The sequence below is a fragment of the Ceratotherium simum genome, chromosome 7, assembly GCF_057802395.1.
Source record: "Ceratotherium simum simum isolate JZ-2026a chromosome 7, ASM5780239v1, whole genome shotgun sequence".
In the NCBI taxonomy this organism is placed as follows: Eukaryota; Metazoa; Chordata; class Mammalia; order Perissodactyla; family Rhinocerotidae; genus Ceratotherium; species Ceratotherium simum.
In genome coordinates this window covers 55,556,519-55,576,642 of record NC_141906.1, presented here as the reverse complement: position 1 = coordinate 55,576,642, position 20,124 = coordinate 55,556,519, and the positions used below count along the sequence as shown (strand labels likewise).

General features: G+C 36.7%; 1 protein-coding gene across 2 annotated transcripts in view; it reads right to left on the bottom strand.

The window, feature by feature from the left end:
- Nucleotides 1–20,124, bottom strand: part of DYNC2H1 (dynein cytoplasmic 2 heavy chain 1) — a 293,258-nt gene that overhangs the window by 49,088 nt on the left and 224,046 nt on the right. For both annotated transcript variants that reach the window (XM_087433636.1, XM_004427391.3), the window contains exon 84: nt 5,799–6,008. In XM_087433636.1, the coding sequence (XP_087289762.1) occupies nt 5,799–6,008 (210 nt within the window). The remainder of the gene's footprint in view (nt 1–5,798; nt 6,009–20,124) is intronic.

Here is a 20,124-nt window from a genome sequence, read left to right as displayed (position 1 = left end):
GACAAGTAGAAGAATAAACTCTGAAGTTAAAATCTCTGTTAAAAAGGGAAAGTATACTCTATTTTCTTGCCACAATGATAGTATTAAGTTAGGGATACTGAAGGAGAATTCCAAGAGACTAGAGATTCTGGGTATATGCAGGCCCCTTTGTTCTTACATATATCAGTAGGAATTGATTTACATTTATAAGTATACATAATCAAATTCTGATCATAAGTGAAGCTAGAGATGAGGAGGTGGGGGAGTTCCATCCCAGTAGTTGGTAGGCCTTTGGAGATGAGTTTGTAGAGTACAGTCAACACAAAGCTGATAACTATCTCTTATAACAATGACTACCATTTAGATGCATGATGAAGTTAACACATTATGCAGTGAAAGAGGAAGTGGAAAGAACACTGATCTAGGAAATACAATATCAGGATTACAGTATGGGCTTTGACACTTTACCAGGATACCAACTCCTTTCAGGGCTACAAAAGGGCTCTATAACTGGTAAAGTGTTATATAAAACATAAGCTATTACTTTATTCTAACAGAAAAATGCAAATTATTCAACATTAATGATTATCATTTGGTAAAAGAGTTTGAGTATGACTTTCCTAAGCAATTATTTACATGAAGGTAGATAAATTTTAAGAAGGGAGCCTCTAAGAAAAGATGGGATCCTCAACCATTTTATAAGAATTAGCATCTTTTCTTTTCCGCCAAAGACTTGAAGATCAATGATGGAGGTGGTCACAGGTGTTGACAAAGAGGAGTTGGAGACGGCAGAAAGGTGATGTGACAGGTGCTAATGCCTTTTTTGATGGGAATTCTGACTCCAGAACAGCGTTTCTCAAACCTTAGCATGCATTAGAACCATCTCCATGGTTTCATAAAACACACATTGCAGGGTAATATACTTAGAGTTTCTGATGTAATAGTCTGGGGCAGGGCCAAAGAATTCATATTTCTACCAAGTTCTCAGTTGATGCTGATGCTACTGGTCTGGAGACCACACTTTGAGAAACTGCTATAAAGAAGGCCATGGCAGAGAAAGGAATGAAAGGAAAAACCTGTCTAGCAGAGATCTTAACTCTCAGATGTCTTCAAGTTATATAATAAAGCTCTGCAAGTATATATTATAGAGCTTTATTATATAGCTCTGTAATATATGCATATTTTAAGAGAGTACATCTATTTCCTTCAATTTTAAAAGGTCTCAGCGACCCAAAAGGTTAAAAACCAGTTGTTTGGAAACATTTCAAAAAGAGTTAGGATCCACTAGCAATTTTGCTATATTGTTGAGGGACTCCCCAATTGAAAAAATTAAAAAGCCATTAGTGTTACTACCCAGAACATCAGGATAAATTGAAACATACAGCTAATACACTCGTTGGCTTTACAGGGTACTATTAAAATAATTTTTTTAAAAAGCAATACAATCTATTAATTTCTACAATACAGTAATTCCCTTAGTTCCCTTAATTCCGTTAACAAGAAAGATGAAGTAATTTGGAGTTGTGTCTTTTCAATTTTTGTTGTATCTTTTAAATTATGATTTAATGCTTATGTCCTACTATGTAAAAGAAGAATAACAGTATTTTAACAAACAAATTACATGTGCTGTGACTTTTTACAAAGAAAGTTTCAGTAGATCACCAGAAACTGTCAAGGAAATAAAAGTCATAATTCTCTCTAGGAAAATTCCTACTCCAATCACGTCAGACATAGTAAAGAAAATGTCAAGTACTAAATTACATTAAATCATATCACATAATACAGAACCTGTCACATTCAAATGTAATAAAAAATCAAATTTTTATCCTGAAATAAATGGGATAGTACTAAATTCACAATTTTTGGTAAAACTCATTAGAAAGTAAATGTCAGAAACTATTTTACTGATCTTGTCTTAGTGAAAGTCAGCCTAGTCTCATTTGAGTTTCACTGAACACCCTGAAATATTTCCAAAGACAGTATCTGTGTCTGTCTGATATAATTTAAACATGCTTTGCAAAAACACATTTTTCCTCTTTTGAAAGAATTTTAACAAATTCATTTTCATGCAAATTATAAAAATATCAAAGTGTAATGTAGAATACTTAATTTAATAAATTAATAATGAGATTGTCTACTTCCTACATAAACACATTTTAATTAAGAAATAAGTCATCTGGTCCTGTTGCTATGCTAAATATGGAAATACTTAGCAGATCTTAATGGGTCAATACAAGAAAAAGAAATGTTATAAAGAATTAAAAACCTACGACCCCTTTTCTAAAATACCATCCTTTGCTCTTAATCAAGGAAAGTGTTTCATATACTAAAGCTCATTTAGTTCTTTGTTATCTTTCAATATGATCTAATGTAAGTTACATTATATTACAACCATAGAAAATGATGTAAAGTTAAATTATTCATTTTTTCAAGTGTTTATGGCAAAAGTCACCCTTGAATAGTTAATAGTTTAATAGTTAATAGTAGAAGCAAAACAAAAAACCAAGTTTGCCAATTACCTCTCATATTTCTCATTTATATCACACAGAATCCTCTTGAACTACCCTATCCTATGTCCTAACCACCCCTTACTGAGATGAATAAATAGTAACGTAGGGCCAGCCCCATAGCTTAGTGGTTAAGTGCGCGTGCTCCACTGCTGGCAGCCCGGGTTCGGATCCCAGGCGCCCACTGATGCACTGCTTCTCCGGCCATGCTGAGGCCACGTCCCACATACAGCAACTAGAAGGACGTGCAGCTATGACATACAACTATCTACTGGGGCTTTGGGGGAAAAATAAATAAATAACTAAATTATTAAAAAAAAAAAATAGTAACCTACATGGTATCCCTACATCTATAAACTTATTTTACACAATGTTGCCAGATGAATGCTCTAAAACCTGTTCTTTACATAATGAAATTCTCCTAAAGTAAAGATAACAAAAACAATTAACATTTATAAGGTGCTTGCTATGTACCAAGCACCTTACCTACGATTTAATTTAATTCTTAACAACAATCTCATGAGGTTGGTACCTTTATTCTTCTCATTTTCCAAAAGAGAAAAGTAAAGTTTAGAGGTTTAAGCGACCTGCCCAAGGTCACAAGCTACTAAGTGGTAGAACAGGATTCAAAGAGGCAGATTTATTCCAGAGGCCACACTCTTAGCCACTTTGCTACATTACTTCAACATAAAAATATTATTATTGCCTACAGCATTTAATCCAAACTCCTTTTTTTGGCTTTAAAGACCTCAAAATCTGATCTAACCTTAATTTTACTATACTTCATTGTACACCAGTCCCACTGGACTCACTGTTCTGTTCTACACAAGTCATGTTCTTATATTATTGTTATTCTCCTCCTAGTCTTAATTCAACTGTAAATTATATACCACACATTTGCCCTTTTACAGCAAGTATAAGAATATGACCTGTGGGGAACAGAACAGTAAGAAATACACTCTCATGAGTACTTATCTTTTGATAAAAAATTTAAATCGTTTACATTTATTATGGCAAGCAGAGCTGCCTAGGTTCAAATTCTGACTCAGCAACTATTTGAAGCCGGGTACCTGGGGGTTACTGTAAATATTCAATAAGATAACCTTTCCACCTTGTTATGAAAAGAAGGTAATCTTGTCAATTTGCTGTTTTCCTGTTTAACCTGAGGGGTAACACAAGGGTCACAGGATTTATGAGCTTGTTTTACAGAAGAAAGAGAATGTCTTCAGGGATCACCAGATAACCAGCCCCCAGCCGCCATTGATGCCTGGAAGTCAGACTGCCCAGGGGCTTACTGGCAGTGAAAGAAACACGGATTACCCCTTCGGATTACCCCTTGTTTCTCCGAAACTCCTTCTGCCACACTTCTTAGCTCTATAAAACCCCCTGCCTTCTTCTCTTGTTAAGGCAGATCTGAGAGAACCCATGGTCCTGCATTCTTGTTTTGCACAATTTGAATAAACCTTTCTCCATCCCCAAGCACAGATGTCTCAGAGTTTGGCCCACTGCGCATCGGGCACACAAACTGAAACTAAAAGGTCCGGTATTATATTCACTGTGTGACTACAGTTAAGTTATTTAACACTCCTCTGCCTCAGGTTCCTCAAAGTAAAATGGGGATAATAGTAGCACCATCTTGTAGTGCTAATGTGGTGATTAATTGAGTTAATTAATGTAAAGTCCTTCAAAGTTCTTAGATCCTTCTCCACTGGTTCCTTCACTGTGTCAAGGAGCTTTTAAGACTGATAATATATCTACTTCAAATTAAAAACAAATTAGTTACAATTTGTAGTATAATACAGTACTACAGAATTGAGAATCACAGTTGATTAATAGGATAGTCATCTGTACACAAAGGAAAAAATATTAAATTCAGTAAACAGTGCAAAGCTGAGCTTTTTCTCAATGTAAAGGAAAAAGGAACATAACGTTGTTGGAGTAGGTCTTTTTGTATACATGGAAAAGAAGTGGATATTGCGATGGATTGAAACTTTGTGTCCCCCCAAAATTCCTACGTTGAAACCCTAATCCCTGATGTGATGATATCTGGAGATGAGGCTTTAGGGAGATAATTACCTCGTAATAGCCCTCATAGTAGGATTAGTGCTCTCATAAGAAGAGACAGGAGAGAGCTTGCTTCCTCTCTCCTCTCTGCCATGTGAGGACACAGGAAGAAGACGACCATCAGCAAACCAGGAAGTGGGCCTCACTGGACACCAGATCTACTGGCAACCTGATCTTGAACTTCCCAGCCTCCAGAATTGTGAGAAATAAACGTTTGTTGTTTAAGCCACTCAGTCTATAATCTGTTACAGCAGCCTGAACTAAGACAGAAATCTTTTTTATGTTAATGAGTAAGCTATAGGAAGGCGATCTTTTATATTCAAACAGAGAAAACTTTTAGGCTGACTGTGAGATATTTCTCTATATTGAGGATAAACAGCAGGAAAAAACAAAAAGTTTTCTTTCTCAATTCCTATAGACTCTAGTGAAATCTTTTCCAGATGCCAAGTTCTGCAAGGTTTATATTCTCCAAATAGTTAACGTAAATCTATGTAAGATATTCCATATTTTTTCTTTCTATCCAACAGACCTAAAATACATAGATTTTACTATCGTTTAAAATGGTCCAATTATTCAGCAAGAGACGTATTGATTTCCCTTTCTTCTGCTAAAAGTACTCTGACTTTGTACTGGGTAACCATCCTTCCCTTACTTGCAGTATATGTGTTACTGATGGAGCTGAATCCATCCCCAGCTTCTGGGATAGGAATTTGACTGAAGTCTTAGCAAATGAGAGTTTTGCATACCTTGCCCACAGAGCTAGTATGGGACTAGGCATAAAACACAAGCCAATCAGTTTGGATCAAAGCTAATGCCAAGATTGCTGAGTTATCAGGAAACAGATGTTCTTTCTGTTGGACTTGGAATTCAGAGGATATAAGACTCAGGCTGCTAGGATATCGCCATGTATAGAGGATCTGCCCAAAAGTGAACTCAACGGGGAGGATGTCCGTGTACGCAGTATGTATACACACACACACACACTCACACACACAAGATAACTAGATAGGTGGATAAAAAACACAAGATGAGATCCTAATGACAATTTTAAGCTTCTGCATCAGGCTATGTTAATGCTAGCTACCCTTGGACCCTTCGGTTACATCAGCCAACTAATTTCTATAGGGCTAAAGCTAGTTTAACTTGGGTTTTCTGTTATGATTAACTGTAAGACTTCTGACAAATGCATACATGACAGAGAGTCACTTTTAATAACAAAATAAAAACACATATTTAGCATTGGCTTACCTTTTGGTTTAATAAAGCACTTGCCAATTTTTGTACATCTGAACTCAATAAGGTGGTTCCTCTGATGACTTTGCTGAGAGCAGCAAGAGACTGATGAACACTTTGTACTAAGCGAATGGCATTAAACTGTTCAAGAACGATGAATGATACTATTGGAGATCCTTGTCGATCATTAGGAGGAGACACTTTCTGATGAATCAGGTTTGAATTCTAAAAGAATAATATGTCATATTTACTGAAAAGTAACACAAATCACTGATATAGTAAAACACTTCAAAAGTTATTATAACCTTTTGTTGTTCTATCCTGTTTTGAAATACTCTTGCTTTATGAATGGCCAAATGTATTAAATTTGTAATTACACAGGAAGGGAATTCTGGAGTTCACAAACATTTAAAAGGATATGGGTGGGAATTGAGAATAGGGAGTGGGAACTGAGAAAGGGTAACCATACTCAGAAGCAGTAGTCAATATAATAGGAAAAGTGGAAAGAACAGCACCCTGTAAGCCAGTGCAAAGAGAGCAGAACAGCTCCACTACCACTCTACCACTACAGAGAGAGCAGAATAAATCATGGCCTTGAAATGAAATGTGAATGGACATTTAATTCAATTTGAAAGTTACCTGTATATATATTGGAAAACCACACCGAAGATCTTGTACTCAAGGCCAGTGAATATTATATCTTAGTATTTATTTCTACATCTATAATTTAACAGAGGCTCTGATATATGAAATTTCTAGGGCTTCTCAAATTATTAAGAAAAACTCAAGGAATCCTAGTTATTTCTAAACAGCTTATGTGGTTAAGAGGACAAAAATTCACATTCAACAGTATTCTAAAAGTGTCAAAGAACTGTCAAGAGATAAATTTGAGAAGTCCCTTCTCTTACCTACTATCGATTATCCTAAATTTCTCTCTATATTCTGCTTACACTTCTAGTTAAGGGCTCCTTCTCTTTGTTCTAACGGTTTTCACATTCATATATTCTACAAGAGCACTGTCTCTTTTTCATCTATTTAGCATGATAAATAATTAAATAATATGATGACCTAGCATGACTATCGCCATTAAATAAATCAACATTAAATAAATTTTATTGGCATAAGATCATTCCTCAAGATAGATTTAGGCTATGTGCTCAAATGTAGGCATTTTTATTTCTATTACTGCTACATTTAAAACACTAAAGCTGCTGAAATCATTTTTGAGACACACACACATAAATGTACATACTTAAATAAATAATTGATGGTAAATTCAAAACTGAATCTAGAAGAGAAAAATCTACGATATTATTAAAAATTAATTAAAATTATTACACTGAGATTGAAATAGAATTAACTATTTGAACCAGAGCATGCAATAAATAATACTTAACACATCTCTAGCCTAAATCAACTAAGCAATAAAACTGACATAAAATTTGCGCTACAGACTTTCCATAATTCCTTATATTAAAACAATATTCCTGGAAGTGAATAATATACGGTATTTAAATATTTATAAATCTTATACTAAGATTAGGAAATAATAATTTAGTTTATTTAGAAGTAGATTTTGTGGATTTTATTCATTGTATTAAGTTGTGACAAATGTGCCCTGTTTGCACTGCTACATTATACAACTGCTACTTTATAGAACACTCAAACTTAGATCACTCAGGCAAGAGTCCATCTACCTACAATCCCAGAAAATGGAAAGCTTATTGTACTGAGCTTTTAAAGAGGTTTATTTAGAAGATTAGTGATCAAGAATACTTAAAATTCAGAGAGAGTTCAAGTAAGCACTATGGTCTAGAGATGTGCAGCAAGTGTAAAATACAAATTGGATTTCAAAGACTTAATACGAAAAAAGGATGTAAAATATCACATTAATAATTTTTTATATTGATCATATGTTGAAATGCTAATATTTTGGATATATCAGGTTAAATAATATATATTATTAAAATTGATTTCACCTATTTCTTTGTACTTATTTAAATGTGCCTGCTAGAAAATTTAAAATTACATATATGGATCCCATTTGAGTTTCACATTATATTTCTATTGCACAGTGTTGGTCTAGAGACTATCAAGTAAAATGCTGTAAGTTCAGCAAGTTCTGCTGTAAGAACAGAAGAAAAAGGAAAAAATAGCATACAGTAAGGTCTTGAAAAGTATTTGACTAATGGAAGATGAAAAAAATATGTGAAGAGGGGCCGGCCCGGTGGTGCAGTGCTTAAGTATGCATGCTCTTCTTTGGCGTCTCGGGGTTCATGGGTTCGGATCCTGGGCACGGAGCTACACACTACTCGGCAGGCCACACTGTGGTGGCGTCCCACATACAAAATAGAGGAAGACTGGCACAGATGTTAGCTCAGAGACAATCTTCCTAAAGCAAAAAGAGGAAGATTGCCAACAGACGTTAGCTCAGGGCCAATCTTCACCAAAAAAAAGAAAAAACAAATTGTGAAGAAAAGAATAAGAATAGTAAGGCAAACTGCAGTATATAAGCTGTGATAAACTAATGAGTGGGAAAAATATAACATAGCAGAAGATAGAAAAGTGTATCGTAATATATATTACAACAGAATATATTTCCCACAGGCCTTCACAAAATTTTAATAAAAAATTAATGTAAAATAACTCTAATTCTAAAAATAAATGTAGATATTTTATACATTCTAAAAGAATGAAGTATAGAGATTTATAGCAGTAGTAACATGTTAGAGTGTTATATAATCTTAAGACTAAAAAATCTCAAATTAAGTATTATTTATAAATCAAATATAGCTAAAATCACAATGAGTAAATTATAACATCTATACAGTATGATTTTTGGTGAAATTATCAAAGGATGATAGTCATATCTTTAGTCAATTGATTATTACAAGAAAAGCTTTTTTATGAGTGAATACAATTGACTGAATCATGTACTTTTGAAGGATGGCTTTGACATTTTAAAGTTTACCTTGTCATTAAAAAGCTAAGGGTACTCAGAGAAAATCATTATTTGATTTTAGAGCAGCTGGGGGATAAAAGGTTATGGATATTTTAAAATTTAACCATACATCAAACTAAAAACCTTCTGCACAGCAAAGGAAATAATCAATGAAACAAAAAGACAAGCTACCAATTTGGAGAAGATATTTGCAAATCACATATCTGATAAGGGGTTAATATCTAAAATATATAAAGAACTCATATAACTCAACAACAAAAAACCAAACAAACCAATTAAAAAATGGGAAGAGGATCTAAGTAGACATTTTCCAAATAAGATACACAGATGGCCAACAGGAACATGAAAAGATGTTCAACATCACTAATTATTAGGGAAACGCAAACTGCAACCACAATGAGATATCACCTCACACCTATCAGAATGGCTATTATTAAAAAGACAAGAAGTAAGTGTTGCAGAGAATGCAAAGAAAAGAGAACATTCATACATTGTTAGTGGGAATATAAATTGGTGCAGCCACTATGGAAAACAGCATGGAGATTTCTCAAAAAATTAAAAATAGAAATACCATATGATCCAGCTATTCCACTTCTGAGTATTTATCCAAAGAACACAAAAACACTAATTCAAAAAGATATATGCACTCTTATGTTCACTGCAGCATTATTCACAACAGCCAAGACTTGGAAACAACCTAAGTGCCCAAAGATGGATGAATGGATAAAGAAGATGTGGTGTATATATATACAATGGAATACTACTCGGTCATAAAAAAAATACAGAATTCTGCGATTTGTGACAACATGGATGAACCTTGAGGGCATTATGCTAAGCGAAATAAGTTAGACAGAGAAAGCACAACACCGTACGATTTCACTCATATGTGGAAGATAAAAAACAACAAGAAACAAACACAGAGACACAAAGAATAGACTGGTGGTTACCAGAGGGTAAGAAAGGTGAGGAGAGGGCAAAAGCCATAAAAGGAGACATTTTATGGTGATGGATGGCAATTAGATTTTGGGGGTGAACATGATGTAGTCTATACAGAAGTCCAAATATAGTGATGTACACCTGAAATTTACATAATGTTATACACCAATGTTACCTCAGTGAAAAAAAAACAATTATTAGGCAAGGAATACCTTTTGGGTAAGAAAAACTAGTTTAATTTGGTGCAATTTAGGTGTGAATCCAGGATTTTTGTGTTCTAACTGAAATAATTTCCTAAGTGGGATACATTTCAGACTTAAGTAAAATGGATGACACACGGAAGTACTGGTAGTGGCAGTATTTTTTTAAAATAATTAGAGCTTTTAGGAAATGGTTCTTTCTCAGAAAGACAGAGACCTTTTGTCACCAAAGGAAATTTAAGCAATGACTAGACCAGAGGTTAGCAAGTTTTTCTGTGTTAGTCCAGATAGTAAATATGTCAGGCTTTGTGGGCCATAATGTTTCTGTCATAACTCAGCTGCTATTGTAGTGTAAAAGTAGCCACAGACAATATATAAACAAATAGGCGTGGCTGGGTTTCAATAAAACTGTATTTACGGAAAGTGGTGGCAGGTCAGATTTGGACCATAAGCTGTAGTTTGCCAACCTCTCAGGTTATTATTTCTTTAAAGCGTTATGGAGATTCATATATTGGCCTAGATAACGTTAGAGTCCTTTCCAGATCTGCGATTCAATGAAATTAATAAGACGTGAGTTATAGTCTCTATATGTATATTTACCCATGGCTTATAAAATAGTAATCAGCAATTGGACAGAGGTATTTTTTTTCCTTGTCATATGATCATGTCTTTGTCCAAGATACGTTTTCTATGATATGTAAAACATTAAAAGACTCAACACACAATCATTTTAAAAAGCAAAAAAGAAAATCAGATATAGAAACAAACAAAAGTGGGGTGGCTCTATAATGGCCATAGAAAAGGGAGTAATACCTTCATTTTCATGTGGTAGAAATTTTACTTCTGCCTTTTAGTAACCCTTCATTCCTCTTTAGATAATCATTTCCTAATGTCTCTCTGGGGCAGAAAACAACATTCCCCAAGTCTTACTCCAAATGGTTCTGGTGGAGTTGACTCAACTCAATTCTACAAATTAGCATGTGACTTAATAAAGCTTAACTAATTAGAGCATTCCATTCTCCTGACTATAGTGATTGGCTCAGGGATGGGCACATGACCAAAGAGAGATAATGAAATGCAGTAAGAATTTTGCAGAGTTTTCTGATAAAGAAATAACTGTTCCTTTCCACTAGACTTGAACTTAAGAGATCATAAGGTAAGAATAGGTACAGTCATTTTGTGACAATAAAGAGAGAGGCTGAATGAAAAATGCTGCCAACACAGAGGAAAGCAGGGCATACATGTGTATATGTGTGTGTGTGTGTGTGTGTGTGTATGTATACACATACATGTATATATATACACACACATATATATCATATCAGTTTCAGTGCATCAGATCTTTCAGAATATATTTATATATATTATAATTGTATATATATAATAAATATATTACTGGATCCTGATGACATCCTTTCAAGTTCCTTGTGACACGCTGTGACTCAAACCAATTTAATACTTTTTCAGTTATTTAAGCCATAAATTCACCTTTATAGACCCAAGCCAGTTTGAACTAGGTTTTTCCATCACTTGCAATCCAGAGTCCTAGCTAATTAATGCAAGTTCAGTAAACCTCTGTCCCAAGCATTCATAATTAGAAAGATCAAAGGTTTGACATGTTTGCATTAAATTATGTCTATCTAGAAAGGATTTCTGATAAGACTGTGGAAAGGAGAGGGCAGAGAAGGGAATAAAAAAGGAAAGAAAATAGTACTCTGAGTTTGGTGAGTTCAAAGAGTTAAAAGATCTATAGAATTTCTGGCAGCCCATTTCCCGGGTTAGCTGGCTGCTTTATTGTTCTGTTTTATTGTACCCAAAGCCAGTTATGAGTGAACAAACAGAGCTTAGATTCCTAAATCTGGTAACAATTATTCCTTTTCATACCAAATTATCAGGTAGATCAAAGAAAACCAAAGGAGTCATGTTTTAATGATCATTTTCACACAATTTAGTTACAATTAAAGGTATATTACTTAATTGAGCAAGCAGAGCTCAACCAGGACAAGTATGTATTAAATACCCCATAAATTGTTTAAATCAGAAATGTTGAAGAACTGAAATAGAAGGCAAAATTGCTGGTGACTAGTAGAGTAAGTAAAGCCAAGGGTGAAAGATAAAGGGAGTATTTTGAGTTGATGCACTTAAGCTGATGTCATAGGCTGTTACATCTTTCTAAAAGAAAAATTGAGAGGAAGCTAGGGAATGCTAATAGAAAGGAGCTTTTGTTTTAAATATAGATTTGCTAATTTTATATGCCTTGAGAATTTCACAGCTTTTATTTACAATACTATGATATTAATAAACACCAAACCCAGTAGTTAGCCCTGGGGAGAGAGAGACAGGATTCGCAGACATCACTGTCAAGAGGACCTTTACCTTTGTCTGTATCCCTTGATTCTTTGATAGAAAGCCATTATTCATATATACGTTGGGTATATAAAACAAAATAGGAAATTTTTTTGAAAACTTGGTAATTAATATAAAAATGGCATAGTAATAAAACCATATTTGTTTCTAGGAAAATATCTTTTTGCCCCGAGCTAACACGTATTGCCAATCTTCCTCTTTTTTTTTTGCTTGAGGAGGATTAGCCCTGAGCTAACATCTCTGCCAATCTTCCTCTACTTTGTATGTGGGACGCCACCACAGAATGGCTGATGAGTGGAGTAGGCCCACGCAAACCCGGGCCACGGAAGTGGAGGGCACGGAATTTTAACCACTCGGCCACTAGCCTGGCCCCTCTTGGAAAGTATCTTTAATAGGCTATCTGCTCCACAACTTGGCCAAAGGAATGATTCTGCTGCTCTGTGAAGCTATCAAGAAAAGAGGTAATTTAGTAGAATAAGAGAGTGGTAACACAATCTCATATTAAGAGACTTAACACAGACCATCATATTTAAAGGGAAGAAGGACTAACATTTTAGACTAGCGACTATGTGCCAGGCACATCATGCATTTCTATTGGAAGTTATTTTGCTACCTTTTAACAGTTTCAGCAAGATAAAAAAGTGATAGAGAAGAATGTATTATGAAGAATGATAAGGAATGTTATAGAATTTGAGAATTTGTACCTGTTTGGAGGAAATAATAGGAAGATATTTTGTTCAAAATGGACTTACAGAGAGAAGTAAAGATGGCGGCATAGGCGGGCTCTGAACTCACCTCCTCCCGCGGACACAGCAAAGTTACAACTACTCGTGGAAAAATTACCCCTGAGACAGAACTGAAAACTGGATAAGAGGAACTCTTGCAACAAACGACAATCCTAATTGAAGTGGAAGAGGCAGAAACGCCCTTCTGGAGAGAAAAACACCGACTGCACGAGCCGCCAGCTTCACGGCCGCCCGGGAGCAGCCCAAAGGTCCGCCGCCCTCCCTGGAGGAGCGGGGCCTTGAGCCGGGGAGCGCCCCCACTGTAGGCATTTTGTGGACCCAGCACAATCGAGACGAGTGGCATAATATATGACTTTGCCTGCTACTAAAACATTGGAGAGTACCACTAGAAAAGCTGGCTCGCAAAGAAATTAAAACCGGCTCTTAAAGGGCCCACACACAAATTCACCCATTTCAGAAAGCAACCTAAAATCACCGGAAAGAAAGGTGCACAGTGCTTTGGTGAAAAGATACTCACCTGACAGGCTCTGAGCGCATCTCGGTGAGAGGTGAGACCTCTCCAGGGACTGAGACATTGGCGGCGGCCATTGTTGTGGCCTGGTGTGGGCGTGCTGACACAGACACTGGCAGACACCATTGGAGCTCTCCCTGGGGCCTGCTAGCCCAGGGTGTGCCCCACCCACTAGAGCACAGATTTAATCCAGCTCAGCCAGGGCAGGCATCCTACCTTAGGGACTGGCCCCACCCAACAACAAGCCTAGGGCAACTTGTGGGCCTGCAGAGATTGGTGACTGGATTCTCTGCAGGCTGGTGACTGGGCCCACTTCAATGGGGCAGGGCATGTGCAAGGAGTGGGTGGAGAGTGTGGGGCGGTGGTGGAATGTGTGGAGCTCCCACCTTGGAGAGACTGGGTCCATTTCAGGAGGTCAGGGCGCGCACAGGGGGAAGGACTGTGTTGACTGTGTGTGTGCCCTGTGGGTGGTGGGGCTTGTCAGCTGCAGAAGACTTGTGCTCCTCAAAGACCCACATAAATTTGCCCCTCCTTCCAAAGCCTGAAACAATTGGGTGCTGTCGTGCCTGAGGCTAGCCCCACCCAGCTGCAATGCTCAGAAAGCTGACAAGAGACCTAAAGGCAGGAGGCTTATAGCAATTGTAAGCCCTTGAGCCTAACAAACTGCCACGATGGGGGCCTGCTCACTTAAAAGAAATACTGCAATGCAAATGTGTTATTAGAACTTGCAGCCAACTGTGCTGGGGCTCCCCACACCTGATAAAGAGACTGAAGGGCCCACAACAACTACAAGCAACTGAGCATTACAACAGCTGGCCAAGCGGATAGCTCAGCCTCCCTGGGCACCTACAGGGAGAGCGAACACGCCACAACAGAAGGACACACGTAGCCCACATATGGGTCACTCCTGGAACATCTGGAACTGAGGGAAGCACACTGCCGGGCCTCATAAGGCATCATTTATATAAGGTCACCTCTCTAAGAGCAGGAGACGTAGCTGACTACCTAATACATAGACACAAGCACAGGGAAAGAGGCAAAATGAGGAGGCAAAGGAATACATTCCAAGTAAGGGAACAGACAAAACTCCAGAAAAGGAACTAGGTGAAAAAGAAATGAGCAACCTACCTGACAGAGAGTTCAAACAAAGAGTGTTAAGGATGCTCACTGATCTTAGGAGAAGAATGGATGAAGTCAGTGAGAACATCAACAAAGAAATGGAAGATATAAAAAAGAACCAATCAGAAATGAAGAATACATGGGCCGGCCCCATGGCTTAGTGGTTAAGTGTGCACACTCTGCTACTGGCTGCCCGGGTTCGGATCCCGGCCGTGCACTGACGCACCGCTTCTCCGGCCACGCTGGGGCCGCATCCCACATGCAGCAACTAGAAGGATGTGCAACTATGACATACAGCTATCTACTGGGGCTTTAGGGGAAAAAAAACGGAGGAGGACTGGCAATAGATGTTAGCTCAGAGCCGGTCTCCCTCAGCAAAAAGAGGAGGATTAGCATATGTTAGCTCAGGGCTGCTCTTCCTCACAAAAAAAAAAAAAAAGAAATGAAGAATACAATACTGGAAGTGAAAAATTCACTACAGGGACTCAAAAGCAGAGTAGAAGATACAGAAGAACGGATCTGCGAGCTTGACGAAAGACTAGAAGAAATCACCCAAGCTGAACAGGTAAAAGAAAAAAGAATTAAAAAAGAGTGAGGACAGTCTAAGGGACCTCTGGGACAACATCAAATGCACTAACATCTGTGTTATAGGTGTCCCATAAGGAGACGAGCAAGACAAAGGGGCAGAGAATCTAATTGAAGAAATAATAGATGAAAACTTTCCTAACCTGAGGAAAGAAACAGACATCCAGGTACAGGAAGCACAGAGAGCACCAAACAAGATAAACCCAAAGAGGTCAATACCAAGACACATCATAATTAAAATGTCCAGAATTCAAGATAAAGAGAGAATCCTAAAAGCCCCAAGAGAAAGACAAGTTACATACAAAGGAAACCCCATAAGGCTATCAACTGACTTCTCAGCAGAAACCTTACAGGTTTGAAGAGAGTGACACGATATATTTAAAGTGCTAAAAAACCTACAGCCAATGATACTCTACCCGGCAAGGTTATCATTCAACATGGAAGGAGAGACAAAAAGTTTCCCAGACAAGCAAAAATTACAGGAGTTTGTCACCAAGAAACCAGTACTACAAGAAATGGAAAAGGGACTTATTTAAGGGGAAAAGAGAAGACCACAAATAGGAAAAATTATCTATTTCCATGAGAAGAGGGTAATGGATACAAATGCACAAAAAAGATGTTAGATATGATATCAAAAACATAAAATGTGGGAGGAGGGGAGTTAAAGAGTAGAGCTTTCAGACAGAGGTCAAACTAAAGAGACCATCAACTTAATATAGATTTCTATATATGTAGGTTACTGTATACGTACCCCATGGTAATCACAAACCAGAAACCTATAATAAATACACAAAAAACTAAGAGAAAGGAACTCAAACATAATACTAAAGAAAGCCATCAAACCACAAGGGAAGAGAGCAAGAGAAGAAGAAAGGAACAGAGAAAGACTACTAAAACACTAAGGAAAAAAAGTTAAAAAATGGCAGTAAGTACATACTTATCAATAGCTACTTTAAACATCAATGGACTAAATGCTCCAATTAAAAGGCATAGGGTGGCTGACTGGATAAAAGAACAAGACTCACATATATGCTGCATACAAGAGACACACTTCAGACCTAAAGACACTCACGAACTGAAAGTGAAGGGATAGAAAAGGATATTCCACGCAAATGGCAATGAAAAGAAAGCTGGGGTAGCAATACTCATACCAGACAAAATAGACTTTAAAACAAAAACTGTAAAAAGAGACAAAGAAGGGCATTACATAATGATCAAGGGAACAATCCAACAAGAGGATATAACACTTGTAAATATCTATGCACCCAACATAGGAGCACCTAAATATATAAAGCAATTATTAACGGACATAAAAAGAGAAATAGACAGTCACACAATAATAGTAGGGGACTTTAACACGCCACTTACACCAACGGATAGATCATCCAAACAGAAGATCAATAAGGAAATACTGGCCTTAAATGACACACAAGAAATGATGGACCTAGTAGATATATACAGAACATTCCATCCAAAAACCGAAGAATACACGTTCTTTTCACATGCACATGGAACACTCTCCAGGATTGATCACATATTAGGCCACAAAACAAGTCTCCATAAATTTAAGAAGACTGAAATAATACCAAGCTTCTTTTCTGACCACAACTGTATGAAACTAGAAATCAACTATAGGAATAAAATCAGAAAAGCCACAAATATGTGGAGATTAAACAAAATGGTACTGAACAACGACTGGGTCAACGAAGAAATCAAAGGAGAAATCAAAAAATACCCGGAGACAAATGAAAATGAAAATACAACATGCCAGAATTTATGGGATACAGCAAAAGCAGTTCTAAGAGAGAAGTTTACAGCAATACAGGCCTAACTCAACAAACAAGAAAAATCTCAAATAAACAATCTAACAATGCACCTAAAGGAACTGGAAAAAGAAGAACAAACAAAACCCAAAATAAGTAGAAGAAGGGAAATAATAAAAATCAGAGCAGAAATAAATGAAATAGAGACTAAAAAAAGTAGAAAAATTAATAAAAGCAAGAGCTGGTTCTTTGAAAGATAAACAAAAGTGACAAACCTTTAGCTAGACTCACCAAGAAAAAAAGAGAGAAGGCTCAAATAAGTAAAATCAGAAATGAAAGAGGAGAAATTAAAACGGACACCTCAGAAATACAAAAGATTAAAAGGGAATACTATGAAAAGCTATATGCCAACAAATTGGACAATCTGGAAGAAATGGATAAATTCTTAGAATCATATAACCTTCCGAAACTGGATCAAGAAGAAATAGAGAATTTGAATAGCCCAATCACCGGTAAGGAGATCGAAACAGTAATCAAAAACCTCCCCAAAAATAAAAGTCCAGGACCAGGCAGCTTCCCTGGTGAATTCTACCAAACATTCAAAGACTTAATACCTATCCTTCTCAAACTCTTCCAAAAAAATTAAGGAGTGGGGGAAGCTAGCTCCCTAACTCATTCTACGAAGCTGACATTACCCTGATACCAAAACCAGACAAGGACAAAACAAAAAAAAGAAAATATCACTGCTGAACATCGATGCAAAAATCCTCAACAAAATACTAGCAAATCGCATACAACAATACATTAAAAAGATTATACACCATGATCAAGTGGGATTTATTCCAGGGATGCAGGGATGGTTTAACATTCCCAAATCAATCAACGTGATACACCACATTAAAAAAATGAAGAATAAAAATCACATGATAATCTCAGTAGATGCAGAGAAAGCATTTGACAAGATACAGCATCCATTTATGATAAAAACTCTTAATAAAATGGGTATAGAAGGAAAGTACCTCAACATAATAAAGGCTATATATGACAAACCCACAGCCAATATCATCCTCAATGGTGAAAAACTGAAAGCTATCCATTTAAGAACAGGAACCAGACAAGGATGCCCACTCTCACCACTCCTATTTAACACAGTATTGGAAGTCCTAGCCAGAGCAATGAAGCAAGAAAAAAAAAATAAAAGGGATCCAAATTGGAAAGGAAGAAGTGAAACTGTCACTATTTGCACATGACATGATTTTATATATAGAAAACCCTAAAGAATCCATCAAAAAACTTTTAGAAGTAATAAATGAATACAGTCAAGTTGCAGCATACAAAATCAACATACGAAAATCAGTTGCATTTCTATACACTAACAACGAAGTAGCAGAAAGAGAAATTAAGACTACAATCCCATTTACAATTGCAAGACAAAGAATAAAATACCTAGGACTAAACTTAACCAAAGAGGTGAACGACCAGTACACTGAAAACTATAAAACGTTGCTGAAAGAAATTGAAGAAGACACAAAGAAATGGAAAGACATTCCGTGCTCTTGGATTGGAAGAATTAACATAGTTAAGATGTCCATACTTCCTAAAGCAATCTATAGATTCAATGCAATCCCTATCAAAGTTCCAACAACATTTTTTTGTAGAAATAGAACAAAGAATCCTAAAATTTATATGGAACAACAAAAGACCCCGAATAGCTAAAGGAATCCTGAGAAAAAAGAACAAAGCTGGAGGTATCAAACTCTTTGATTTCAAAATATACTACAAACCTATAGTAATCAAAACAGCATGGTACTGGCACAAAAACAGACAAACAGATCAATGGAATAGAATTGAAAGCCCAGAAATAAACCCACACATCTATGGACAGCTAATCTTCGACAAAGGAGCCAAGAACATACAATGGAGAAAGGAAAGTCTCTTCAACAAATGGTGTTGGGAAAACTGGACAGCCACATGCAAAAAAATGAAAGTAGACCATTAGCTTACACCATACACAAAAATTAACTCAAAATGGATTAAAGACTTGAATGTAATACCTGAAACTATGAAACTTCTAAAAGAAAACATAGGCAGTACGCTCTTTGACATCAGTCTTAGCAACATATTTTCAAGCACCATGTCGGATTGGGCAAGAGAAACAATAGAAAAAATAAACAAATGAGACTACATCAAACTAAAAAGCTTCTGCACAGCAAAGGAAATAATCAACAAAATGAAAAGACAACCTAACAATTGGGAGAAGATATTTGCAAACCATACATCTGATAAGGGCTTAATCTCCAAAATATATAAAGAACTCATGCATCTCAACAACAAAAAAACTAACAACCCAATTAAAAAATGGGCAAAAGACCTGAACAGACATTTCTCCAAAGAAGATACACAGATGGCCAACAGACACATGAAAAGATGTTCAACATCATTAACTATCAGGGAAATGCAAATCAAAACTACAATGAGCTATCACCTCATGCCCATCAGAATAGCTATAATTAACAAGACAGGAAACAACAAGTGTTGGAGAGGATGTGGAGAGAAGGGAACTCTCATACACTGCTGGTGGGAGTGCAAACTGGTGCAGCCACTATGGAAAACAGTATGGAGATTCCTCAAAAAATCAAGGCTAGAACTACCTTATGATCCAGCTATTCCACTGCTGGGTATTTATCCAAAGAATGTGAAAACACCAATGCATAAAGACACATGCACCCCTGTGTTCACAGCAGCATTATTCACAATAGCCAAGACCTGGAAGCAACCTAAGTGCCCATCAAGGGACGAATGGATAAAGAAGATGTGGTATATATACACAATGGAATACTACTCAGCCATAAGAAACAATGAAATCCAGCCATTTGTGACAACATGGATAGACACTGAGGGTATTATGCAAAGTGAAATAAGTCAGAGGGAGAAGGTCAAATACCGTATGATCTCACTTATTAAGTACTAGATAATAACAACAACAAATCAACACACAGAGACAGAGATTGGATTGGTGGTTAACAGAGGGGTTGGGGGGAGGGAGGAGGGCAAAAAGGATAATTAGGCACGTGTGTGGTGATGGGTTGTAATTAGTATTTGGGTGGTGAACATGAGAACATGATGTAATCCACACACAAATAGAAGTATGA